Source organism: Equus caballus, chromosome 2 (genome assembly GCF_041296265.1).
Source record: "Equus caballus isolate H_3958 breed thoroughbred chromosome 2, TB-T2T, whole genome shotgun sequence".
NCBI lineage: Eukaryota > Metazoa > Chordata > Mammalia > Perissodactyla > Equidae > Equus > Equus caballus.
In genome coordinates, this window is record NC_091685.1 from 72232022 (window position 1) to 72259778 (window position 27757).

General features: G+C 39.5%; 1 protein-coding gene across 4 annotated transcripts in view; it reads left to right on the top strand.

The window, feature by feature from the left end:
• SH3RF1 (SH3 domain containing ring finger 1) overlaps nucleotides 1–27757 on the top strand; it is a 183907-nt gene that overhangs the window by 105471 nt on the left and 50679 nt on the right. For all 4 annotated transcript variants that reach the window (XR_011436688.1, XR_011436687.1, XM_070261384.1 and 1 more), the window contains exons 5-7: nucleotides 13820–14122; nucleotides 18868–18978; nucleotides 26669–26829. Coding sequence is in view for 2 of the 4 variants with exons in the window: in XM_070261384.1 (XP_070117485.1) it covers nucleotides 13820–14122; nucleotides 18868–18978; nucleotides 26669–26829 (575 nt within the window). In the remaining 2 variants the exon portion in view is untranslated. The remainder of the gene's footprint in view (nucleotides 1–13819; nucleotides 14123–18867; nucleotides 18979–26668; nucleotides 26830–27757) is intronic.

Genomic DNA, 27757 nt, shown 5'->3' on the forward strand with positions numbered 1-27757 from the left:
TCTTCCCCTCTGGAGAGTCTCTCCTCAGACCCCTCTCTAGTCAAGCTGTCAAGTTTGTGGATTATACAGGATTCTCCTAGACTTGCGTGAGCTGGAAAGTAGTGAGTGGTAGGAGTTTCTTGGGGGAAATCCAGGGAATTCTTGAAGACACTATGTCAGGATATATATAAAACGGTATATTTGTCAAGGACTGAATGCAGTGTAAAAAAAGAAATCAGTAGCTTGCTTCTTTCTTTGTTCAAAAATACCAGTCTTCTACAAAATAGAATGGAAGATTTTAACCTCACAAATTCAGAGCTGACTCATTCAAGTTTAACAGTCGTTTGGACAAGGATGACATGATTCTTAGCAAGCAAAAAGTTTGAATGAAGTAAGTGCTAAATATGGAATTTTGGATGTTTTTCAAACATTATTGTGTATTGTAGGCTTATGGTGGACTATAAATTTTTCTATCATTTTATTTTGATCTCTAGTCGTTCATTTGAAATAGCACTTGCCCAGTTTTTTTTAACAACAACAAAAAAATATTTAGCAACTTGCTCCTCTGCTGTAGATATAAAAATAAACTCCTTATGTGCAGATGGCATGAAGTAGGTATGGCCTGATAGACCACTATACTTACTCTTTAGTTAGGCCAGAAAGAAGGGCCATATTTCCCATTCTTTAGATCTCTGCTCAAATGTCACTTCTTCTGACAGACTTTCCCTCACCACCTTATCCTCTTACACGCGCACACACACACACTCACGCACACATGGTGATGTGACAGTGGGGAAAAGCTTGGACTCTGAACCCAGATGGCCGGAATTCAGTTCTTGGCGCTACCACTAATTGTCTGAGTGACTTGGGCCTCGTCTTCCCGTTTGTAAAGTAATAGAACAGCTTTATAGGGAAAGTTAATTCCGGTGATACTTAAGAACAGTGCCTGGCACCTAGTTAGAGCTGTATAAGTGATGGCTATGATTATTATCGTCATTGTTATTGTTATTCCTTCATAACACTTTTTACTCTCTGCAACTATTTTAAGTTATTTGTTGATATGATTACTGTCTCCCAACCCTCCCTGCCTCCATTAGAATGTGAGCTGTATTAGAACAAGGGCCAGAACCTTGTCTTTCTGGTTTGCCTCAGTGCCCTGACGTCCTGCCGGTAGTAGTCTCTCAGTAAATATCAAATAAATGAGCAACCTAAGAACCTTCAGAACAAAAGGTTCTAAACGAAAATCAAACTGGTTTTTAGATGTTACAAGCTTCCACGTTTTTCAGCTAATACTCCCATCATTTACTACCTACGCCTACACAGTGTTTTACATTGGTTTATCTTGATATTACGTCGGGAAGTTACATTCCTCAAAGCCAGAAGGACTGTTGTGTGACCTTAGTGAGATCTTTTTTTTTTTTTTTTAATGAGACTGGGTGAGTATTTGGTTATGCCTCATTTAGCATTTTTCCAGACTAAATAATGGTAGCCATGCTCTGGAGTAGATCTTGGAGCCTCTCCCAATTCCTTATCTCTAATATAGAGCAGACTCCCCAATGCTTTCTGAAATTGATTTTCACCTGCTTGAGATTATTCCTTTGGCTTACTTTGAGCAGAGGGAGGGTGGCCTTATGGTCAAGGATCCTCATTTTTTTAAATAACTTTATTGAGTTATAAGTGACATATTATCAACTGCAAGTGTGCAATTTGATGAAGTGTTGTTATTTTCAACTTTTAAAATCCACCCATAGGCAAATCTTGAGAGATATTTCTATGGCTAGGGAATAGAATGAAGTCTTATCGGCCTTTGCAATGGAAAATCGTATATGTGGGTCTCAGAGAGCACAAGTGGCCTTAGGGTGGAAAAGCTAGTTTCCTCTCCCGCAGAGTTAGGGAATTGGGAGATGTCTGTGTTCCAAGAAATAAGAAGTGGAAGTTTCAGTATGTAGTTTGAAGTCACCAAGGTGACCCTTGGAGGAGCTAAGAATAGCAATGTTAACTTTATTTCTTAACTTAAAGCCTGGGTCTAGAGACTAATGAGAGCAGAAGACCAAAATAATAGTCCTTGACTTATTAATCAGAGAGAGTTGATTAAACAGTATAAAAAGATATTCTATCATTTGTATGTTGGGATGTATTCTTTTCCTTTAGAATTAAAAAGTGAAATGTTCAATTGATTGAAATCATATTTTATAAAAGAAATGTAGAAAAATTTTGAGGAAGTTGGAAAGAGAGAATTACTGTATTGCTTAGCATTCCAAATTTCCCCTTCAATTCTGAATTAAGTGAATTTTTATAAAAGAAATTTAGAGAAATGATTGGAAAGTCAGAAAGGCAGAATTACTGTGTTGCTTACCACACTAACTTTCTCCTTCAATTCTGAAGTAAATTAATTTTTATAAATGAAATTTAGAGATATTGTTGAGACATCAGTAAGGGAGAATTACTCCGTTGCTTAGCATCATGCTTTCATCTTTAAGTCTGATTGACTGAATACGCTGGATCTGCTGTTGAGTAGCTTTTTTTTTTTTTTTTTAGCACACTGGGCTCTCTCCCACGGTGTGGGTTTTCATATCTTCTGAATGTTATCAGCTTGATACAAGTAATTGTTGCCTTTTGTTCTGCCACAATGATAGACGGAAAAATGAGCACTGGCTTCTGAATTTCTAAGGGCAAAGGCAGGTGTCCTCTGGACTCCTGGAATGACTGCTTAATACATATGGCTAGAGGCAACTTGACTAGCCTCCCTCTAAAAAGAAGTCCTTGAAATTAAGTAAGAAACTTTATTTAGGGCAGTTTATGCTCCATCTATTATTCAGCAGCCTCTTTCTAATTTAAGAGTTTCCTTTTGTTTTCCATCAAGAAAACATTTAGGGAGCTGAGATTCTAAAGATCGGTTAATGTTTATTGAGTTCTCACTGCATGAGTGGACAGTTTCCGGTACTCTGGGTAGTTTTATAGAACATAAAAATGCAGGTCTCCTGTAGAGCCCCAATCAGAGGCCAAGGATAATGACCAAATGGTGTCTAACATCCACAATGATTCCCCAAGGAATCCTCAAATTCTTTAGCTTGGCAGTATTCCCCTACGCATTCCCAGGGCCCTAGCTAAGTTGGTCTAATGATCATTCCTAGAAAACATACCTTGGAATTGCTACCTTTACACCTCATCTGGGGTGTTTCTTTGTCCATATTTCTGTAGGAAGCTTACCTTTTCTTCAAGTCCAAATGAATACTATTATTTCTCATGAAGCTTTTCTTTCCTAATTCTCCTATGAGGAAGCAAAACAAAACAACCCTCTCCTTGCTTTGAACTTCTGCAATAATCAGTTTGTACCATTCTTACAGACCTGGCACATGCTAAGAATAGAATTATGTGTACATGATTTAATGTTTTCCTGTGTTCCTTGAGAGCCATGTATAAAATATTTTCTTACATAGAGAATATTTGTAATGATTTTATTTCTATAATGTAATCACATTCCAGAAAAGTTGGAAAGGAAACAAGTAACCCTTAGTCCCATCACGTATAATTTTGGTAAATATCCTTCCATTCTTTTTTCCTTATGCTTTAATGATACTACACACATGATTTTGCCTTTCTCTACGTAATTATAGGACTACTAACTATCAGTTGTTAGGACTACATAATAAACATTCTAGTAGCTAAACTGTAATTTAGTTAATTCCTTCTTCCATTTTTTAAACAAGTTAAGTGTCTTGTTTAGGGACACACAGCCAGTAATTGAGAAGTGAATTGTGGCCTTTATCCAGCAGTCCACTGCTGCCCTAGACTTCTGCCCCAGACTAGCCTCAGAGCACATGTGATGATCGCGTTCCTAAGGTTGGTGCAGAATCACTATCATTATCAAGCTTCGCCGAAGAAATGTAGACGATGTTTTGATTTTTCATCAAGAATAACAGCTTTTCAAGTTCCAGCGCTTAAAAGTGAATTTTCAGAAATGGTTAATTATTCAACAATTTCAAATATCTCAAGTTGCCTTTTTTGAGGAAAAAAATCACAAATTAATTAAAACCATAGTATTTTAAGATCTTAAGTTTTATTACTTTGTTATTTAAAAATTTTGTTATATTACTATATACATCCTGAATTTTGCTAGTAACTAAGGCTTTAAGAAGCAAATTTTAATTAACCAAGTGTTAAGTCATGTCTTGTATCCTGAAGAAGACTGAATAAATGTTCTACAGTATTATGTGCCTTTGTATGTGTAAGTGGCATATAAATGACATGAATAGAAGCATCTTGATTATTGAGCTAATGGGGACCTGCTTCTCTGTAATGAAATAGAATGTGTTTCAGGAAAATTTTTCTTAAGTGTTGTTAAACAACATTGCCTTTTATAATAGAGTTTAGTGGCAGTGTACCTTTTAGGCTGCACGTATGTATGGAGCAAATTTTCTCTATATGCTAAGGAGGAAGATCTTAAAGAAAAGCGCAAAGTCATAATGGTCACTGTTCTCAGTTATTCTTTTTCTGTGTCAGATTCCTTCTTGGTGATTACTCTCCTCTCCACTCCCTGTATTCATCACACATGCGTGCGTGCGCGTGCACACACACACACACACACACTTACTTTAGGTACCAGGGCAGGGAAAATATTCGTTCACTGGTCTGTTAATTGATTACACATCATTTTCGAATGTCTGTCAGGGTGTCATTTCATGCTGACAAATTTTTACTTAGATTTTAATGACAATTCCATATCTTTAGCCTCTTAAAATATATGTGTATTTCTTCTATGGTATTCCTACATCTGGTAATGAGGTCCTTGAAAATAAAATGTGTCATTGGAAAGTATCTTTAGTTTATGGACAGTGCTTACTTATGCTGAGCATTTGGTGAACAAGTACCAAATAGAAAGAAACATTCATAGAGTCTAGTGTATTGTCAGAGCCAATGAGCACAATGAACTGAATATTCATTTAAATTAAATGAATATATATTTAATATATATTCAATATATAATTTTTAATATATTATTAAATTGATATATATTTAATATATTCATTAAACTGAATATGTGTTTAAATTACCCATTGGTTTCTTTCCTCAGCACCATGATTAGATTGTACATCTGTTGCTTCAGAAGTAACAGATTACTTGTATTATTAAGTGTTACTGCCTCTTGAGCCTTAACTTTCAGGGCAGAGCTCTCCTCTCTCTTTAGATCTTTCTGCATATTCACTGTTCACAGCCTCTATCTCATCTTGGCAGATGGAGTGTTTCTCTTTCCTTTGCTGTTGCTGTCTTTTCCTCCTGGGTCTTTCATCCCCCCACAACGTGGTCACATCATGTGTGTCTTTTCTGTTTTGCGTTTCAGTTCTTTGCTTTCTCCTGGCTCCCTCTTCATGTAGGAAAATGGTCGACTTTTTGTCAGCCCCAAAATTCTATTGCTTGCCTGCACTCCCCTCAGGTTATGGTTCTACCTCTTTCCTTCCTTTCCTTCTCCAAATTCTCCCAAGAATCACTTACCCCGACTCGCTGCCTCTGCTTTTACTCCCTGCAGTCAGCCTTGGGTCCCTCCAGTCCCTGCCATTGCTCTCCTGGCTCCCGACTAACTGCCTTTTCTTAGCTCTTATTTTGTTGTTTTATCCTCCCAGTGACATCTACCACTAGTCTTTCTTTTCTTTTTTTTCTCCATAAAATTAACCATCACAACCACTGTTCTTAGTCTCCCTGAAACTCTTTGCCTTTTTCATTTCTAGGGCATTGGCTAAATTGTTGGTCTGGGAAACTGTGTGCAGGTCTCTCTGTAGCATCAAATTCTGAATGCTTTTTGCTTTTCCTCCTACCTCTGCTATCTTCTCTACTTTTTTCCTCCTTAAGTCAGAGAATGCCAACTAGTATGACCTCACATGACTGTTATGCTTGGCTTGCAGAGTGGTTTTGTTTTCATTAGTTGTTAAGGTTGAAAAGTCAGGAGATTTTACATAAGCCTAAATTTCTAGATTTCCTTCAAAAAAAAAAATCGGCTAAGGACTGGCCCCATGGCCGAGTGGTTAAGTTCACACGCTCCACTTCAGCCAGGGGTTCATTGGTTTGGATCCTGGGCGCAGACCTACACACCACTCATCAAGCCATGCTGTGGTGGTGTCCCACATAGAAGAACTAGAATGACCCACAACTAGGATATATGACTATGTCCTGGGGCTTTGGGGAGGGGAAAAAAAAAAGGGAGATAGGCAACAGATGTTAGCTTAGGACCAGTCTTCCTCACCAAAATGGATACTTAAAATAAAAAAACAGCTGACACCAGCAAGCAGCTGCCCCTTGAGAGAGCAGACACTCCCCAGCTTGCCATAGTGTCCACCACTCTTTATTGGTCTCTATCCAGTCTTCATTCATTGACGTCACCTGTCCTGACTCTGCAGACACGTGGATTTGCACCTCCGACCCTTCATGTTAGAAATCTGTGATCCTGTTTGCTACGTCCTCTTTTCTCGAAAGTCAAGGGGATGTTTCTCTGTTTCCTCCTCTCCCTGACCCAGTGCTGTGACTGGCTTATAATAGTCACTCAAAAAACATTTGGATGAATGAAAGGCTCCATTAGGTTTGATCCTCATCACTGGACCTGAGGGCTCTGACTTGACACAAAGGTCTCTGCCTCTGAGTATTTTGAATGGAATATTTTTATTTTGGGTTGAGAAAAGGTATTTGTACTTTGCATAGGCATTAACCTTTACAGATCATTAAGTCCAACTTCATGTTACATATGAGAAATCAGACACAAACACAAGATAAAGTGACTTGCCCAAGACAACAAAACAAGTTAAGGGCCCACTGGGACTCCTCTATGAATAGTGAGCATAACTCACAGTCATATAGCACTTTATAGGTTACAAAGCACTTTAACCTGTACTCATTGCTCCCTGGCATATACAGAATTGATACTACCTTCCCTATTTTATACAGCTAAGGAAACTGAAGCCATGGAATTTAAATGGTCCACCCAAGATTACTCAGTCAGTGAGAGCAGAGACCGGACTCCAACCTACACCTTTCAGCTTCAAGTTCAGAGCTTTTCCTGTGGTTTCCTCTGATGGTCCTTTATTCAGCTCCCTAAGCTAAAATTGTGTTTAAGCTTTCAGTGGAGTATACTCTCCCTTTGTCCCTTACATTTCAAAATTAGAAAGCTGAAAAAGAGAATTCTAGTTTATTTTTTAACAGCTGGGGCCAACAGAGGTGAAGATAATTAAAATAAGCAAGGAGCTAAGTAACTGATGTTTCATCTTCCTAACATAGGGCAGTGAGGCAGTTACTTTGAAAATCCTTTTCCCTCGGCAGGATGTCTTGAGAGTTGCATTCTGAGTCTGTTCCTCACTCTCCTTCTGCATAAGGGAGTGACCTTGTTGTCACTACCAGTGAACTACTTCCGGCTCCGGAGGCTTCAGAAATGTGGGCCGTGGGAGGTCAGGGGAGTACTTTTAGTAGTCCTTTCTCTGTTCAACAAATCTGTGCGGTTAATGAGCCTCAGGAGACAGGCACCTTGGATGCAGTTCCACCCCCATCATGAGTTCCTGAGGGTCTAGACTCACGCTGTCCGATACATGTGGCTATTGAACACTTGAAATGTGGCTAGTCCAAATTGAGATGTAACGTAAGTCCACACTGAACGCTGGATTGCAAAGACTCAGTAGGAAAAAAAAAGAACATTGCTATCTCAATCATTTTTTATGTTGATTACATGTTGAAGTGATACTATCTTGGATATACTGGGTTAAATAAAATATGTTATTAAAATTAATTTTCCGTTTCTTTTTATCTTTTTAAATGTGGCTATAAGAAAATGAAAAATTACACATGTGGCTCATATTATACTTCAATTGGACAGTGCTGGTCTAGAGGCTGCCCTCCCTCCCCTTGGTAGTTCTAAGAGACCACCATTTTTATCCATTCAGCAAGTATTTACAGAGGTCTAAATGGAGCTGCTACCTGAGGGAGGCTTTTGGATCAATTTAAGAAGACTCCTGAGTAGTCCCTTCAGTTTCTCTACTTATTCCTCTGCTCTGGGGGAGTCTTGTATTATAAATGAAGGCTGAGCTTGGTTTTGTATTGGGATCATTCGGAAACAAAAAACCTGTTACCTAAATTGCAGGGAAGAATAGAAGACTAATGGAAATACAAATTCCTCATCGTCATTATGTAAAAAACATTCTGCAAAGGACTGCAATGTGAGGGAAATATTTTCATTTCTGCTTAAGAGGGGGTAAATGACATGAATTTCCATCCCATAGCTTTCATTCACTGTTTTTTTCCCAAGTGTCTTATCTGGGGAAGGAACATTGGACCTAGCAATGCAGCAGAATGGTGAAGTACTACGTTTAAAACATGGTGTTATGAAGGTGGCATTTTAAACCAATGAGGAAAAGATAGATTGTTTGATAAATGGTGATGAGACAGCTGCTGAGTCATGTGAAAAACACAAAGCACTATCCCTACCTCTTCTCTACACAAAACCAAATGATCACCTGATTCAAAGACTGAGATGTGAAAACAAAGAAAAAAAGGAAGGAACCATAAAAAGACTAGAAAAATATTAGATTTTCTTTTTAAAAACAACTATGGAATAAGATTTTTAAAGCATGCTGTTAAGTTGAGATGCCATAATGGAAAAGATTGATAAAGTTGGCACATAAAATAAAAATTTATGTATAATAAACATATATCAAGTTAAAAAATAAATTGGGACAGTATTTCTAACTTGATGAATATATACGTATACATACATACATACGTATTACAAATGACTTACATAATATATAAAGAACATATAAATCTGTAAGAGAAATACCAACAACCCAATAGGGAAATGGATAAAGTGTGGGAATAAGCAAATCTTAGAAAAAGAAAATAGATATTTAATCTCATTTATAGGGAAATACAAATTAAAATAGTATCATATAGTTTCTTACTCTCCAACTAATGGAGATTTGAAAAAATGATTGATAACACCTAATACTATAAACAATGTAGGGCAACAGGGACTTTTTATGCACTATTGGAGGTGATGAAAATTAACATCTTTTTGGAGAGTAATGTGGCAATATCCTTCAAAAAAGTGTTTTAAGCTTACGCTTGGATCCAACAGTTTCACTTTTAGGAGTTTATCCTGCAGATATGCTTCCACAAACATGCCAGGATACATTAAGTGATGACATCTCTGTGCAGTGGACTACCATGCTGTCAGCTTGTCTCTATTGACATGGAAAGATCGTGAGATATTGTTAGAGGAGAGAATAGTATGTACTGCTTGGTTTCATTTGGGTTAAAAATGAATAAAGGAGACATATTTAACAACATCTACATAGAAAATATATGGAAGAATGTGTTCTAAACTGTTAAATGGAGAGCCATCTGAGAACTGGGTTGCTGGGAGACCCGAGTGAAACTGGCTGAGGCCTTTCACTCTTTACTTCATAATATTCTGTACTGTTTCGTTTTTTTTAAATAATGAGCATATATTACTTTCTAACATTTTTAAAAGTCTTTTTTGCCTTTTATCAAAAACCTTATGTTCGGAGACATTCTAGTGGATTGTAATTTAGAATAGATTCTTCTCCTCAAACCTACTATTTGTATTCCCCAGTGCTCAAAAACTAGGGGCTGGTTCATCTGTAAAGCTTCACATAAAATAGTGTCTATTCAACTTAGTTCTCATTAAAATTCTTTTTCTCTTTAAAAAAAATTTGAGTCGCATCTTTTAAGAAGGCCAAATTTTTCTTTAGCAAAGAGGAGAACCACACACAAAAAGTTATTTTGATATTTTTCAAATTGCCTTGTTGTTGTTATTATTTTGTCAATATTTCCCTTCTCATGTTTAATTATACTTATGATAATTCTCTTTCTAAATTTTAGAGTTTCCTAAAAAGAGACCTCGGAGTTTTAGGATCAACAAATCCTGTCAGTCTCTGCTGTTAGCTCCAGTGTACTGAATTTTACCTTGTATCCAACCGAGGTCTTATCCTTCCTAAGTGCTTGGAAGCAGGTATTTTAGGAAACACATTTATTTTGCAGGTGATGAGTGCACTCCTGAACTCAAAGGTCATGGCTAGATAAATGTCATGGAAAGCCTACATGGCTGAGCTCAAACATTCAAAACTGAACTTTATCAAAATTCCGTTAAAAGCTGTCAGATCCTTGCTTTCCTGTTGTTACTGAAGGTTAAGTTACACTTACAACAAAAGCCTCTTTAAGTTTCTGCCCGATTTACTTAATGCCTCTACCAAAGTCTTAACTTTGTGATTTTCTTTGGAACTTATAAAGGCAGCAAATAGCATTTTTTAATACTATCCTCTGCTGCTTCAGAAGTCTAAAGTAATTTTATGGTATGGCAACATCCTGCGAACAGATATTACTGTCCATGTGTAAAAATGAAATGCAAGAAAAATATACTAGGCTATTTAGAGGAATAGAAGTGAAAGAAATGAAATAGAAAAATGAGCTCTATCTGTTTAAAAGGAAATCATATATTATACATGTGGAGAGCCGAAAGAGACAAAAAGATCATTGGCTCCAACTTTTTCGTTTCATAGATAGGAAAGCTGCAATCAAGAGAGGTAAAATGGTTCCCTGAAGGTCACAGAGTCAGTCAGTGGTTGTGCTAGGACTTGAGCTGTGGTCTTCTGTCTGCAGTTTGCTATCCCCCCACACCACGATGTGTCTACCTGCGTACACATTCTTTGGCATGTAGACTATATTTTTCTAAACATTCCAGCCCTATGGCCCAGCAGTTTCACTCCTGGGCATATACCCAATATCTAGATTTGTGCTTATGTTTGGTGGCGAGACATGTACAAGATTATTCATGAGAGCATTGTTCTTTTTTTTTTTTTAAAGATTGGCGCTTGAGCTGACATCTGTTGCCAATCTTTTTTTTTCTTCTTCTCCATAAAACCCCCCAGTACATAATTGTATATGCTAGTTGTAGGTCCTTCTAGTTGTGCCGTATGGGACTCCACCTCAACACAGCCTGATGAGTGGTGCTAGGTCCATGCCCAGGATCTGAACTGGCAAAACCCTGGGCCGCCAAAGCTGGAACATGTGAACTAACCACTCAGCCACAGGCCTGGCCCCATGGCAGCATTGTTCTTAATAGCCAAAATCTATAGGAAGGAAGGAGAAAGGGAAGAAGAGAAGAGAGAGGAGAGGAGGGAAGGAGAACCCAAATATAAATCAACAATAGAATCAAGAAATAAACTGTGGTGTATCCACACAATGGAATATTACACAGCAATTTTTAAAAAAGATGGCTGATTCATGGTGCAATGTGGATAAATCTCAAAAAGCCTATTGTTGAGTGAAAGAAGCCAGACATAGGAAATTATAGAGAGCACTTGTGTCATTTATATGTCTGTTTAGAAGCTCCTAAAGGACAGGGACCATTTCTTTGCATCTATTAGATCTCCAGCACCTAGTATATTATTTAGCACATAATACGTGATCAATTTGTATTTATTTTGATAGAAAGTATATGATACAAAAAAAGATACAAGGAAAGCACCTAGTATTCTTCTGATTAGAAAAACATCAGAAAATATAGGGACTGATACTTCGTTTCCCAGGTGTTTATACCAGAGCATGGCGTATGGAAACCTGAAATGTTGACACAGTATTAACTATAACCAACACTTGGTTAGGTATGACCATGACTAGACTATGGTAACATTTTAAACTATTTGAAAACAGACACTGCTAATGGAGCCTACGGTTTGACCCCGGAATTAATTTAACCATGATATCAAGTAGAAGTGATAGTTTCTCTATTCATATTTTTGGCCTCAGTGGGGGGCGGGGGGCGGGGGGGAGCGGCAGCGAGGAGTCTTCTCACCTCCTTCTCCTGTTTCTTACTCAATGCAACAGGAGTGCCAAGTTAATTGGTCGGATTCCAGCACACTGATTAGGTCATGCTTTTGAGGATTGGTGTCTTTGGATCTAAATGAGCTTATACTGGAAGAAGGCGTTCTCTGTCTCCTTTTCCTCTGGCATCGTTGGGTGCAGTGGCCTTTCATCTCGTTGGGTGATAAGTTTGGGATGAGGGAAATGGAGTAGCTTTTCTGTCTGCTTTGATTTCAAACCCCTTACACCTAGTCTATGTAGGAAAGAGGACCCTACAACCACCTAGTTCGCTGCAGTTTATCGAAGCTCTACACTGACGTTTGGGCCATTGCTGTCATTATAATAAAATGTTACATTGCTTCCTTTGGGCATTGATTCTCTTGGGGACCACTCAGAAGGTGGGATGGCTAAACCAAGGTAGGATTTGTAAATTCTGGATCTCCTGGTCAAATGCCATTATAATGCTATAATAAGGCCGCCCTTTAATAGTACCTCATTTCGTCATGCCTAGACACACAGCACAAAGAGTCATTATGATCCTCTTCTCCCGCTATTGGTACTTCAGATGCTGATAAGTGTTACTGTGGCATTGCTGCGTATTATTCTTGAAAGTTTATCATGTAGGAAAAAACCTTGAAGTCTGAGGAGAGGTATCTTATGTTTGAAAAAGTTGTGCACTACTAATTATCGATCAGACAGGCCAGATGAATTTGATTCCCTGGGGAGCCACAGGAACAAATTGTTAATCAATTTGTGATCATCTTCAGAAGCACTGGCTACTGAGCTGCAATTAATACAGCTTTGTGAGCAGCCTGTTGTGCCAAAGCAAGTTCACTCCGTTAAATATTGACTGACAAGATTTCCATTCTTCTAGTAGCACATTCTCATCAACAGAGTGAGAAGATATGGTCCTAACCATTGAGGTGGGTAGAAAATAACATTTGATGATGTTATTTTATCTCAGGACACTTGCAAAGTGCTGAGCATGCAATGCTGAGATGGGAAAATCTCAATTATCCTTAATATGACCGAAATTACCTCTTAAAAGGTAATTATTATTTTTCATCTTAATGGTTTTTAGGAGAGGTTAAACTATGCTCAGTGTTTGCCCGTTATTGTAATATCTAGGTAAGTTATATGCAGCTTGTCATCATGGAAGCTCTCTTGAAGAGAATGTTATCATTGAAACGTTATATTTTCCCTCAGGGGAAACAAAAAGCTTGTGTTCTTTTTCTTCTTGCTGATGTTGTCAGCTCGGTGCACAGCTTTTGACCCCTTGTACCGTTATTTACATTCAGACAACTTTTCAGATAGACAAGCTAGCTTGCCAACAGGACTTGAATTTCATGTCTTAGCCTGTTACAATTTAGAATTTAAGCACATATGAAAATGACTGACACAATGATATGACAAAAAATACATCAGGAGTTTCTACCAACTTTTTTGTGAGGTTCTCCCAAAATACAGAGGCAGGAGGTTAATTTACATGGAAGTACATGAGTTGACATTTAATGATTTATTCTTTGTCGTCTTGCTCATTTAACAAAACCCAAAAGTTGACCCTTCAACGTTCACTTGTGCTCTGAGCAAATATTCAGCCATAATTGGGCAACAGAGTATTCAGTTAGACGAATGTACCCTTTTAATTGCTCTTCTCTAAATTTCATCAGTGAATTGAAATAAATCTTCTTTTTTTACTGCAAATTTTAACATGAGATATTCTAAAAATTCTTGGAAAAAAAATTTTTTGACCTTGTCAGTCTTGCATTAAAATGGTTTATTCTTGGTTTAACATCTATCTGTGACATAGATACGGTGAAATCCTCGTATTGAGAGAAAAGACATCTCACATGGAAAAAACCATACTTGCACATGCAAACTTTAAAGTGGTGATGTTAAATTTGAGATAAAAGCTGTTGAAAATAAATCCCAGTGAGTCCTTGAGAATTGTGTAACCTTCTTGTGTCGATTTGGTGGTTTGCAGTTCAACTCAGCTGCCAAGCAGCTGATAGAATGGGATAAGCCTCCTGTGCCAGGAGTTGATGCTGGGGAATGTACCTCGGCGGCAGCCCAGAGCAGCACTGCCCCAAAGCACTCCGACACCAAGAAGAACACCAAAAAGCGGCACTCCTTCACTTCCCTCACCATGGCCAGCAAATCCTCCCAGGCGTCCCAGAACCGCCACTCCATGGAGATCAGCCCGCCTGTCCTCATCAGCTCCAGCAACCCCACAGCTGCCGCTCGCATCAGTGAGCTGTCCGGGCTGTCCTGCAGTGCCCCTTCTCAGGTAAATCATCCAAAAGGCATGAAAAGAGCTCGGCCCCAAAATGATCTCCTCACACACGTTTGCTCATTAGTTGAAAGATACTGTCTATTTTTGCCTTCAGAAGATAGGACCTTTCCTGGGAAGCAAAGCCTTTTCTTCATTCTGTAGGTGGGAAAATGGAGAAGGGAAAACTAACTTGGGTGCATTAACCCAGACTATTCAGTCATTCTCAAAGGCAAGATCAGAAATTACAAGATGACTTATATGCTGTTAGTTTCACCAAGCAATCACTCAGTTTTATAGAACCTTCTCACAAAGCTGCTTTGGGAGATCTTGCCAATTTACTTTCCATACAAACTGAAGATGCTGTGGTCAAAACTCATCAAGTTTGCAGTTGCCTGCATCTGTGTAACTTACCTTGATATTTAGGCTTCCAAGAGTTTATAGAGAAAGGACATGAAGAAGTATTTAATTTAAATTAGAAACTGGCCTAGTCTATTTTTAAAGCTCATTAGTTCATCAAGACTTTGGACTGTTTTAAAAAATAGCTACACATTATTCTTGTGTTAATAAAAATAGACAAGATGTTGGAAATATTTATTCATCATTTGCCAAACATTTATTAAGTGCCTTGTTACTGGACCCTTCTAGGCACTGTGTGTGCTAAGATGAATAAGATATAGAACTTCCCTCCCTTAGATCTTAATTCTGGACTGCAAAATGAGCCTAACTGTGGCCTTGCCAAAGTCACAGGGCTGCTCTAATTATCCAGGTAGATGACAACTGTATTTTTCTTAACCCAAAGGTCAGAGAGCCTAGTCCAAAGCAGCCTGGCACAGGTGGAAGAAATTTTTTTCCTCTCATTTTTAAAATTCACATAGAGTTTATATTCTACTTCACAATATAGCTGTGGTTTCGTAAAAAATATAAAAATAATATTTTCCTTTAAAGAAAAAAAGAAACAAACAAATACATGGTCCTAGTCCTCAAGAGGTTTATAGTTTAGTAAGTGCCTGTTTTGGAGCACAGAATAAAAATTTACGGTACAGTTTTTGGTATTCCTTGCCAATTTTATTAAAAATTATTTTCTCTCAGCCTCATTTATTTGACCCAACTCCTTTAGATTCATACTGCATGTTGTGAGTTAAATGCATTCACTTTATGAATGAGATTGTGGTTCGTTGGCATTTTTTAGGTGGTAGGGCCATGAAACTTGTGATCTTATGAGGGAAATAGAGTGCACACGTGCACACTTGTGCATGCACACACACCCCACTAGAACATGACTGTGATGAGGGCAGAAGTCTTTGTTTTGTTTACTGATACATCCCAAATGTCAGACATGGAATAAGCACTCAATAAATATTTGTCTAATGAATGAGTCACTTGAAAAATGTGTAGGGAGGAGAACCATGTTATTTTCCATGTAAATGATAATACTCATGTGAAAAATAGACATGGATTATAGATGAGAGTAAGAAGCACCAAGTGAGGTTACCCTGGAAAGGTTCAAAACTGCAGAGTTTTAAATAAGGTTCTGACGGAGGGGGCTAGTAAGACTGGTGGCAACTTAGAATGGAAATAGCTTTAAAAGAATGGACAGTGATCTTTTGGCAGGAGAGAAAATTAAAAGAGAAAGGAAGATCAACTTAGCGTTTACCTCTTTTGCAGAGGACTCAGCAATCAGGTGTGAGCATGTCTGACGCTGCCACACCAGAGCTGGGAATGAAGGCTATGAAGTAGAGCTATTTTTGTTTTGGTTGAGTAGCTTAAGAAACAAGGCTCTTTCTGTGTTGGTTAAAACAGTTTCCCTTTCAACCATTCCACCCCTCCTCCCGTATTCTAGTTCGTTCTGTTTGCAGTGGTAATGTGTTGCCTCAGGGAGAGGTTATTTCTAGAAGAGGATGGGAGATGTTTGAAGTGCTGCCTGGTTTCTCCAGCCTAGGTTTACAGAAAACACTACTTGTCTAGGGTACTGTGTACATTGGAGAGGAGCACAGTCCACAATAAAGCAAGGAGTGTGTGTAATATATGTGACAGGCACACACTCTCCTAATGATGGAGATCAGTGGGTATAGGAAAAAGATTCATGTGAGGCTGTTTAAAGAGACAGCAAGGGACCTCTCAGTAGATTTGACTGAGGCCCATTGTTGAATGTGTCTCCTACTCTGGGTCTGATTTCTGTCTGGCTTTTCCTTATTCATGCCGGCCTTTACCCTCAATGTTCTTTCCATTTTTTTTTCTCTTAATGTATTAGTTAGGATTAAGTTTGTTTGCATTTTTTATAAAATCTAAAGTAAGGGGCCTAAAGAAGTGAGTGTTCATTTTCTCTCACTTGAGTGAAATCCATGAAGCCAGTTCAGTGCTGGTGTGAGGGTGCCTTCCAGTTCACCTTTCCTCCAGCTGGCTAGGTCCTTATCCTCATGTTTCTGTATGGCAATTAGAGATCTTCCTGTCACATCCAAATTCTAGGCAACAGGATGGGGAAATGGACAGAAGAAGGGAGTGAAGGGCTTGCTTGCTATTGTATTTGGTGACAATTGAGAGACAGCTGAACTTTCAAATATATAAATTAGAAGATTATTTATAGGCTGTGCTGTCCAGGTGAGTCACCAGAACAAATGTACACAGATGTCTGTGATTGACATCTGTAAAAGCACATGGTGCTACAAGCAACCAAGACATTTTGTCTGCTCCCCTGGCCACATTCACAGTATTTCTTGGCCTCTGCCAGCTGGTGAAGCGATTCATACTATTAAATGTTTCTGTGGCATTTTTGTATTGCCAGTGGCTTCAGGGGAAGCAGAAGATCCACCGACTCATTTCCATTTGCTTTCCCCAGCTCTTCCCTCTCCACATAGCCGTTCCTTGGAGAGGAGACCAACCTAACTGGCAGTTCCATCAGAAAGGATGAGCACAGCAGCAAGTCCGATTGTCCCTATTCAGGGCATTTATTCTGGACATGCTCACCCTTGGCTGGTTTACTTCTGCTTCTTGTTCTTCTGCTTTTAGTCATTCTTGGATGACTTCTGTCTCCTCCTTTACTCCAGTGCCAGGAGCGGCTCCATGTTGAACTGGTGCTTGCAGGATTCTCCATGTTCAATGCTTCGCTCCTGCATCTGTGACAGCAGAGACCTTAGGGAGCCGCTGGTCCAGCTCCTCATGGGGCTCCAGAGACGTGAAGTGACTTGTCCCAGACCATGAGCTCATTAGCAGCTAATTATCCTGACTCCCAGTCTGGGCCTTTTAGAGAAACATCAGTCAATAGTGAGATCTTTCTCAGATATTTGTAGGGTCAGGCCCAGGAAGCTGTGTTTTGGTAATTTGTTTCTATCCCAAAGTTTCATTGATAATGGTGCACAGTTTGAAGTGAGCTTCCTTGTATCCTCTAAGAAAGACTTCATCTTTAATGTGGTGCCAACTTTCAGCTGTCCTTGACGTATGTATACAAACAGATTTATTGGATCAAATAGCTAAAGGCCATTGGGTTTTATCCTACAATGAAAAATCAGTGTGCTTCCCCTTAGAAATTAATTGGAAATAGGCTATGGTTCACAGGAGAGGCAGAAAATGAGGCTTTGGGGAAAAACTCTTGTTAGTGGCATCGCTTGGATCTACTTAGATTCAAGCCTTAGGTTCAATCAATACAAGAGCTAACAGGTACGGATGTAATTTTAAAAGGATATAGATTCCACGTATAACACAGATTTATTTGTGAAAATAAATTGTATGCTGTGGTGCTGATTATGCCCGGTCTTGGCAAGGCCTAACCCGGTGGGAAACTGAAAGTTTCCTTCTGGCCTTCTGGGAACAAATCTTCGAGCTTTTCTTTGTCCTGATCGTCTTTTTCTTAATTTACGGAAATTGAGGAAACTATGTTAGGGATTAAGTTTTTATTACAAAAAACCTAGCATTTTTGGTGTATCATTGTTTCTTTGGGGAAACAAGGCACCAGCCAGCCACATTCTTTTAATAGTGGAGGAAAAACATCCCATTTGTGCAAGAACCCGCATCCCTACTTCTGCAGCATCAGGTCACACCGCGGCATTCTGCAGTTGGACCTGATATGCAACTTGAATGAAATTGATCTAGTAACTGAACACAGGCAAGAAAATGACCCGAATAACTCAATTTCTGTCTAGTAAATTCATCTTGGGTAGTATGGTGGATAAGACACCTTTGAAAACAGTTAATTTGCCTTGACATTGTTTCTTTAAAGGTTTTATAAATAATTACTTGCCGTAGGTCTGTCTAGGCAGCTGCATTTTAATTATGTGTCCCCAATGAAAGGTAAAAGTCATGAAAAACGATCCCGAGAATAGCAAAATACCTTAACCATTTCACATGGATTTAACGTCTTGATAGACAGGTGAGTATTCAGCCCACAGCCACCTTAACAGGATCTTGAGGGAGACGGCTAGCAGGCTAGTCGGGCACCAGGCTGACCATCTGAAAGGTCACTTTGGTTCATGGTACCATCCCGAGTGAGGCATCCCTGTTATTGTGAAAGCCAACAGCAGTTGAACTCTGTATTAAGACTTTGTAGTGGCCAGTATTTATCTTGTGACTCTCCGGTGTGTAATACAAGTTAGGTAATCCGTAAATTTGGGTTGAATAAACTGAAAGGGATTCAGTCTTCCCAAAATAATAGAAGCTATAGATTTTTTTTAAGGTGTGATTTGCCTTCCCTTCCAAGGTTTAGCCAGTATAACCCGTTGTATTAAATATAGTCTTCTTTCTATTAACTTTTCTTTTTCACTTGGCAGGTTCACATAAGTACCACTGGGTTAATTGTGACCCCACCCCCAAGCAGCCCAGTGACCACTGGCCCTTCCTTCACTTTCCCGTCAGATGTTCCCTACCCGGCTGCCCTTGGAGTGAGTATAGTGTCTCCCATCTCTATTTCTCTCTTTGGTATTCAGTCATGTTGATCTGGGACACTTCACCTCCTAACACCTGCAGTTTACCTTGACACTTGCCAGGTGGGGTGGATCTTTCATCTGTTATCTCTGTGAATCTTACAAAAAATTAGAAAGCCTCTTGCCTGCAGCCTGCTAATTTTTTAAGGGAGAGGATCAGTGGCCTGAAGCTCTTAGAAGAGCTCTGTAAAATACTTCTAATTTTCATTAAAGTTCAGCCTGATTTCCTGAGGGCTTCACCTTGATTTCTTTTGAGTTTCTAGACCTTGCTTATTTCTTACAAAGACACATTTATAGAAATACTGAGGAAACTGGGATGCCTGGACTCAATGGTTTGCTTTGAGTCACACAGGAAGTGGATTCCAAATCTCTACATTTACGATTCACCTTGTAGTTTCCTGTCTTCTGCTGGCACAGCCATAGCTCTGGCTGCCAAAGATCCCTGCTACCTCGGAAGGCCCCCTCAGACGATGTTCATTTTGCTTCTGAAAACAGCATCCTGCAGACAGTGTCTAAAAACTAATTGCTTTAAAACATCCTAACAGGGGAAATTAATAGGAAGAATGAGAGAGATACAGAGAAGAGGAACACTACGGAGAGAAAATTAAAAGCGAAGAAGCAAGCAAATGCAACCTTAGGCGGCAGGAACACAGTAGTTAAATCCTGTTTCCTAGAATTGCAGGCAATTGAACTGCAAGGAGCCAGCAATTGTGAGACCTCTCTCATCCAGGCCAATGCCTGGGCTTATGCTTTCAGACTATTTCTTCCAGTGCTGAGTTGAATGAGGATAGAAAAGTTCTCTAAATCAGATCTCCCCAGTGGACCCCACCCCTGTAAGTTACTTTATGAAATCTCACCTGATTGTGATGGTCTCAGAGAAACAGTGTGGCCAGTGGTGGGGGCACAGAGCTGGGTGGGAAGCCCAGCTCAGCCACTTAGTAGTTATATGACCATGAAAAGTTACTCAGCCTCTTTAAGCCTCAGCATCCTTACCTATAAAATGAGGCTAATACTATCTACTTCGTAGAGTTAGCACCGTGCCTAGAATGTAGAAGGGGATGACTATTATTGGTCTCATCTTTGGCCTCCAATGAGGACTGTTGCAAGGTGGGCCTGTGACATGTGCCACTGGCTTACTCTCAGAATGCCTTGGCAGCCCTGGTTCATTTTGTTATGGCTTCTCTGCTCCCTGTACTAGGAATAGTCAGGCTTCTAAGCAGCTGGTTTGTTTTTAGGCTGTGGGTTTTATATATGTTGTGAAGATTATGTTTCCCTCTGCTAGAATGCCTAAAGCCAAAATTGCACACACACACAACCCCCCCCCCCCCCCCCGCCCAGTAAGGACCTCACAACATATTAGTCAAAATGTTGGCTCCGTCTAGTTTTATTGTCCTCCTTTGCCTTTTGCCTCATTTTCCTATTTGGTATTTATTTTGTTTTGATACACTTTATGAATAATTGAAAACTGACTTTGAAACAAGGTGGGATATAAATAAATGCAGAGTTATTATCTAGCTTGACTTAGACTTTTGAATACTTTTTATAGAGTTAATCATGTTCTTGGATTTAAATAGAGGTTAATAAAGTTCTGGTTAGGAGTTAAAGCCTTTTTTTTTATGTTCCCAGAATGGTTACAGCTTCCTAGGTAGTACAATTGTTTGGTGCAGGAGGAGAAGTTTCATTGATTCATCTGGGGAGAAGATGAAATTCAGTTAACTTTTATTGAAATGTGGTTTCCCTGAGATTCCATCAGCCCTGGGTGTTTTGACCAGAGCCAAGTTCCATAATCCTCCTGCCCGCACATCTCCAGAGAAGACTCTCCTTCTCTTCCCACCCCAATACATACATAACCAACTGGTATTTCCATTTCCAGATGACTACTTCACATGGAAAAATTCTAACTTGATTTCTTAAGGGAAAAAGAGTGACTTTTCTGATCTTAGAAAAATTAATTAGTGGAAAAGACATAAAGCTGGCTGAATTTCAGCCCTTGTGGGCTGAAAATTTTAGAATATAATAAATGGCCAGTTGCTCTTAGCTACAGGTGCACTCTAGGGCAAATCAATGGGACAGGTCACAAGAGAGCATAAATATACAAAAATTAATTCACATTCAACCATTTCATCCTAGGATTATATAAGAAAGCCTGCATCTTAAATAAGAGGAAGGTTTATTAAACAGTGTGTCTACTGTGCCAACTCCATTTAATGAAAAGCTAACTATGAACAGGCCTGCCTGTCATCCCAGGAGATGTCTAGATCTCAAAGTGCCTGGTAGCTTGGCAGAAATGTTTTGGATTTAATATGTTAGGTTTAAGTGGAAAAAATCTCAGTAACATGTGCCCTCTGCATCTTACATTAATCACAGCAAGGATCCTATTTAAAATTTGAAATATCTCCCAAGACTTTGAGTACTATCACAGCAATCGTATGCAGCATGGTAGAAAGGAAACCATGCTTTTCATGGCATGGATTTACAGGTAATAAAATGCCACCATTAGAATTGGAAATTGAAATTATTTCTAGTACTTTTTTAATGAATTGAGACGTTTTAATGTTTTATGCAGAATGAAGTTATGAGCATATTGTCCCCTACATCTCACATTTAGCAGTTAAAATGTTAAATATCTAATTTTAGGAGCAAAACTTGTATTACACCAATCTAATTCAGACATCAGACTATTAATAGTAGTGATGGTTTTTTTTCCGACTAATTTTGCGAGAGGAAGGTGAAGATCTTAGTCTTATATCTTCTGCACAAGGGCAGAAGAGCTTCTAAAACAAGTGATAATAATCACTGGTCCTCTGTACCAGCTGAGAAGTGTTTAGCTGCAAGATGTCACAAAGTAGCCAGGTCAATAAAGGCCAAATATAGCCCACAGCCAACTCATAAACAGATTGCATTCCAAAAATGTGTAACCCTCACTAAAAAAATTTTGCACACACACATTTTGTGTATGTGTGTGTGTTTATTTAAAAAAACAAAATTAAATGATGTCAGGTTCTCAGAATAGCCACTATGTAGTTAGTCCATTGTGGCCCATTGTGGAAGGCTAAGTAGAACTTTCTGCTGTAGGCAGGATAAGGAAAGGGCTCTGGAACTAGCAGGGGTGGGACTGCCAACCTTGGAATTAGGAGGAGTTCTGAAAATCAAGATGAGGGGTAGGATATGGCCAAAACTTTCATCATAACAACAAAAAAGGACTCTATCGTCTCAGGAACCAAGGCATCTTGATCCATATCATATTATTCTAAGATGGGTAGAAGCACAGAATGTTTTCTCATTCGTGAAACACTCATTGAGGATCTGTTACCTTCTGTCTGCAAAGCTAAGTGACAGCAGTATAAAGATGAGTAAGACGGTGTCTGAACTTCACAGTCTCGTGAATCATAACAGTAGCTTCCATGTACCATGTTGAGCTTCTGCTGTGCTCCAGGGCACTGGAAAAGGCAGCTTACCCTGAACTATTTCTAATTATAACTCCATCTCACATGGGTATGTTAAGGCGTAGAAACCTTGCTTAATGTATACAAAGTCAATTGACTAATATAGGTGTCTCTTCTTACAAATCAAATGTAGAACAATACATCTACAATTTGTGAGAGAAATTCCATTCCCAGAGAGATTTTTTAAATTACCAAATTCTTAATTATATCTTCCTCTTTAGACCTAGTCTTCTAAGCAGCTATTTCTAGCACTCTTTAGATATTCTTTAATTTCTTCTTTTTCTTCATAGCTGTACCACAGTTCCAGTGAGCATCCAGTTGAAACTGAAGACTCACTAGTTTCCATCTTTATCTTAATTTTATTAAATTCTGAAACCAAAGGATTTTTTTAATCACTAGCATCAGTACTTCCATTTTTCTACTTCCTACTCATTGTCATAAAAAAGAAAGTAAAATACTAAACTAATTGCACAAATACTGCTGCGTGTAGGTGGTAACTCTGCTGAAATTGGTAACTGTTGACTTGGGGCGCAGCAGCTTGAACTCTTCCCTCTTTGGCCAGTGTACATGTGTCCGAGTTCAGTACACAGACTGTTTAGAGATGTTGATGTGTAGTGTCGAAAATGTGTTGATTGGAAATCAGATGTTTAGAAAGAAATGATGATGGGATTGGGGCTATTAAATGATATTTGCCCAAGGGCCTCGAAATGCCCAAAGTCTCCTCTGCCACTCACTTTCCAACCCTGGGAGGTACATGAGGGCCATGCACACATAAAGGACAGCTGGAAAGAAAATGAACCCTTTATTCTCAGTTCAACTTGTGCCCCAAACTCCAGTAAAAAGCACTATACTGGTAAGCTGGCCTGCAGCCCTCAGCCCAGGCCTAAGACCTAATGGAGCTTGTCACCTATCCTTAGTCAAATCCAGATCTAACCACCAGGCTAGTAGCATAAAAGGGCAAAAGGAGGAGAGAGAACCAGAGAGGAGGGGTTTCATACCCACATACTCGAGCTTTTCACTTACACTGTCCCCTAGCAAATGTGGCCTGTCGGTGGCCTGGAACCCAGACCACTCAGAGAGAGGACAGTTCTTTCCTGGTGCTCTCCCTCACAAAGGGTGGAAATTGAGGACTGCCCTAAAAGGCTGAGCCAGGATTGGAATCTGTCAAAGCCCATGCTGCTTCTACAGTGTAAAGCTGCCTCTTCTGTCAAGATCAGTGGGTCAGGGGAACAGAACCTGGATACGGCAAAATATGGCCATTTCACATTAGCAGACCACTAAGTCCTGTTTTTAAGCTAAATTCTATTCAGAAATGGTAATTCTTGTGTCAGAACATTACCACATACTGGTAAACAGAAGGTCTCAATCTATAGAAGCACAAGCAGGAAGCTCATTTGTAATGAATATCAGAATAACATCCAGTTTTCTACATCAGTATTTCTGTGACCTGGGCCATGGCTATGGACAACTTTACTTTGATAATAAACACTGCTGCATTTCCGTAAAGCTAGAACTATAGGTGATGAGCAGTTCTCAAGCCCCTATTAGTTTAGCATGCAGTGTCTAGTGAAAATGACATTTGAGTATCATGTTTGGTTCTGAACAATATTAAATGAACAAAATATTGTTAGCAAAATGTCACCTATGCTTCCAGCAGGTCCATAGATAATTTTTTGCTGCTGGTAGAGAATGTATCGTAGCCTCTCGTGCATGGGCTGGCCTGGGCTGGCCTGGGCTATGAAATAATAGGCAGGTCTCCAGGTCAGCTGTGGGTGAATGAAAGGCTGTGGTTTGCTCTGTAGAAATTTCAGGTCTCGCAGGATAGCAGACTGCCTGAAGCGCAAGACACAGTGGGTTACCTTTTGAACTTCCACATCACCAGATTATTTCAGTTTAGGTTGTTTATAAAGCAACCCACAGAACTTCCTAGTCTGTCACGGCCCTGGACTCACCAGAGCCCTATCATTTTACCAACCCCACAGGGCTGTGCAACCTCTAGGAATCTGATTTTAATCAGACTTTCTCTCTTGGTGTTTGTCTGTGTGCTTCTATACCCAAAATACACATGCACACACACGTGCACATCTCCTCAAAGATATGTAACCCAGCGCTGGGAACAAAATCTGCCCAATTTTATTAAGAGCATCTATGTTTCAACCACAAAAAAGAGAGAAATAACTGCATTTTCTCTCAAGCACAACCTTTGGGATTTTTCAAAATATCCTCTTTTATGCCATATCTTAAATGCCTTCTAACTTACTCTTTGTAAAAGTAACAAAACATTTGTTTATTGTATTTTTTAACTATAAGAGGTGACCTTTTTTTATATTTTGTTGACAAAATATGGCTAGGTTTTTATCAGGTCCGTAGATGTTTTGTGCCTTTTTCTTCTTGGGGCCAATTTAGTACAGCCTCCGTTTTAATAAAGTTAAGCTATACCAGACAATTTTAATTTCCTTTCCTCTTGACATAGAATTCTACTTAGAGTGTGAAATGGAGCTTTCTGGTTCTGTGCTCACTTTCCAGGAGCGGTAGTTGTTGGGCTCCTTGTTGAGCTCGTGCCGTTTGTCTTCTGCCTTTCCACAGAAGGCCACGCTGTTTTGAGGTTGGGCTTAGGGAGGTTTCAATGGAAATCAGTTCAGTGGTAATTTTACAGTCTCTGTATATTATTCTATGTACAGTCTAGACTTGTTATCTCGCCCGTCAAGCCACTGATGTGTTATCACCCGTGAACTGCCCGGGTCACACTTGCTGAGTGTTTGACCAGGATTATCTTTATTTTTCTCCACTTTGTCACTGGGAGGAGACCGAATGGAGTGAACACTTGACCTTCTCCTGGGTAAAGGTTTTGAAAGCTCCAAGCCCCAGTACATGCAAATTCCAGAGCTGTAACAAATCTTAATGCTGTCATGTTTTGTATGGAGAACGTGAGTAACATTCATGAAGTTCTAACTTTTTGAACTGACCTCTGCCTCAGCCAGGTTAGCAGTCTGTTCACAGCTCTGTACCTTATTTATTTCTGCACGGAATGTTCTGCAACAGCTCAGCTGCAGTATGGGAAAAATCCTTCTTGAAAGTCACCTCAGCAAAAAATTAAATATAACGTGTGAAACAATTGCAACGTATGTCTAGAAATTTGAGAATTTTCTCTATTCAGTTTATTATGTTTCTGGAACTATGTACATTAACAGGCTGATGAAGTACATGTTGATATTCAAAAAAACAGAAACAAAATGACTATTATGAACCATGTTTAGAGATCATTAGCTTTTTCTTATTAATATGCTGGTGTGTGGAAGCCATTTACGCTTTCCTGGGTGCATTCTTTAGTCTCCTTATTTCTTCCTTGATTCAGTTTTTACATCTAGTGGTTCAAAGATTTGGGGAGGGCGTGGTGGGGGTTCAGGCGGGTCTTTGTGTGCCTGTTTTCCCAGGAGTTTCAGTATACAGACCCTAAAGAATTATCTGGGGTTTGTAGATCAGAAGGTAACAATTGCTCCATTGAGTTTTTCAAAGGGCATGGAAGCCTGTAGGCAGAACCCCATTAGTCTGTGCCCATAAAGGAACCAGCAGCTTTTCACTGGTGTACTTGTTAAAGATTACCAGCCTTGATAGTACTAAATTTCAAAAGCTGGCAAAGTTAAGAAAAGAATAACCAGAAGTAGCAACAATAGCCCAGTGATTGTGGCTTGCTATTGTTTGGGCTTTTTGGAGACCAGGCATCAAAGGAAATTTTCTTCTGAGGGAATGGTTTGAGACAGAATGCAGCTAAATTGTTTTGTGTTGTGTTTAAGTTTCAGGTTACAGAAACAATCACAAATTAATTCCTAGCAAGCGCTGTGACATTATAGTTGCCCCCTTGAAAGGCATTTGGATTCTTGTCCAAGTCTGTACTTAGAAGTGCTATTAATCTTAAAAGTACATGCAATTGTTTCATTTTTTTCTTCCCCTTCTCCCCAGTGTGATTACTTACCTGTTTGCTAAAAAGGCTGCTGTGGCTTTAAGATCTTTAAAGACTAACAAGAGATGAAGTTTAAAAAAAAGAGGCTTTCATGGGAGGTAGCCTGCTCGTTCTGCTCTGTGTGGATTCCATTAAAGTCTTTCTCCGTGGATTTCTGATTCATTTTCCCTCCCACCTTCCATAAAAGATGTAAATAAATATTTTGTTCCTTCTTTTTTCCTCTCTTTCTTTCTTTTACCAGACTATGAATCCTCCTCTTCCCCCGCCCCCTCTCCTGGCCTCCACACCTCCGGGCGCTGCTGCTGTTGCTGCTGCTGCTGCTGCTGCTGGGATGGGACCGAGGCCCAGCGCAGGACCCACAGAGCAGATTGCACATTTACGGCCTCAGACTCGCCCCAGTGTGTAAGTGAGGGTGTCATCTGTTACTGCGTAAACGTTCATTTCAAACTAAGCCCAAACAGCAGAGGTAGAGAAACACCTTTCTGATATGAGCTGGTGACAGGCTTAGGGCTCATCCAAGTTGTTTGTGTCCTGCAAACTTCTACCCAGTCATGCATATAATTCAGAAACTGCTGAAACAAAGTGGGCCTAATGCATGAGCTCGCCAGGCGGCCATCCTGCTGAGTGACGGCCTTTCAGAGTTCAGGGAAACCTGGCTCTTTGCTTCTTCATAACATTATAGTGGATGGATCTGCCTTTTTGTACTACTCCTGTTTGAGCTTTTTGTCTCCATTTTCTTTCCTTGCATTAGAATACTAAAGAATAGGAAGATATTCCACACAAATCAGATCTAGTTGGAGTATGCATGTGAAAACTCTTAAGTCCCCAGCAATATGTATCTAGAAAAGTCTAATTATCTTGTTCTGAGTTTACTGATGGGAGAATATGGCTAGATTTTTGTGGATCCTGCATTGTGTGAATTTATACATGGAACAGTTTAGAACTAGCGGTAAAAACTATTAGTTAGTGTTGCTTGCCTGGTTTCCAGATGTTGGTGACACAGTCACCTTGCATCATGGGGTTGTTCTGCACTCTCTATGATCTGGACTTACTTTCCCTTTGATTTTTTAAATCCAGCCTTTTTCCTGGCTGGGCATACAAAAGCAGGTGCAGCCCAAGGCTCCAGGTTTGACTTGTGTGTGGCTGGCAGCACGTTGTGCTTCCCAGTGGGATTTCACACCATATGTCCTCATTTGGGGCTACTTCCCAAGTCTAACAAGTGCCATTTGAAGAGCTCAGTTTTCCCAGTGGGTACCTAATCCCCAGCAGCAGGGTGGGCCCTCTGGGAAGCTGCATTAATTCTTTCACACCACACAAAATCCGTTTGATG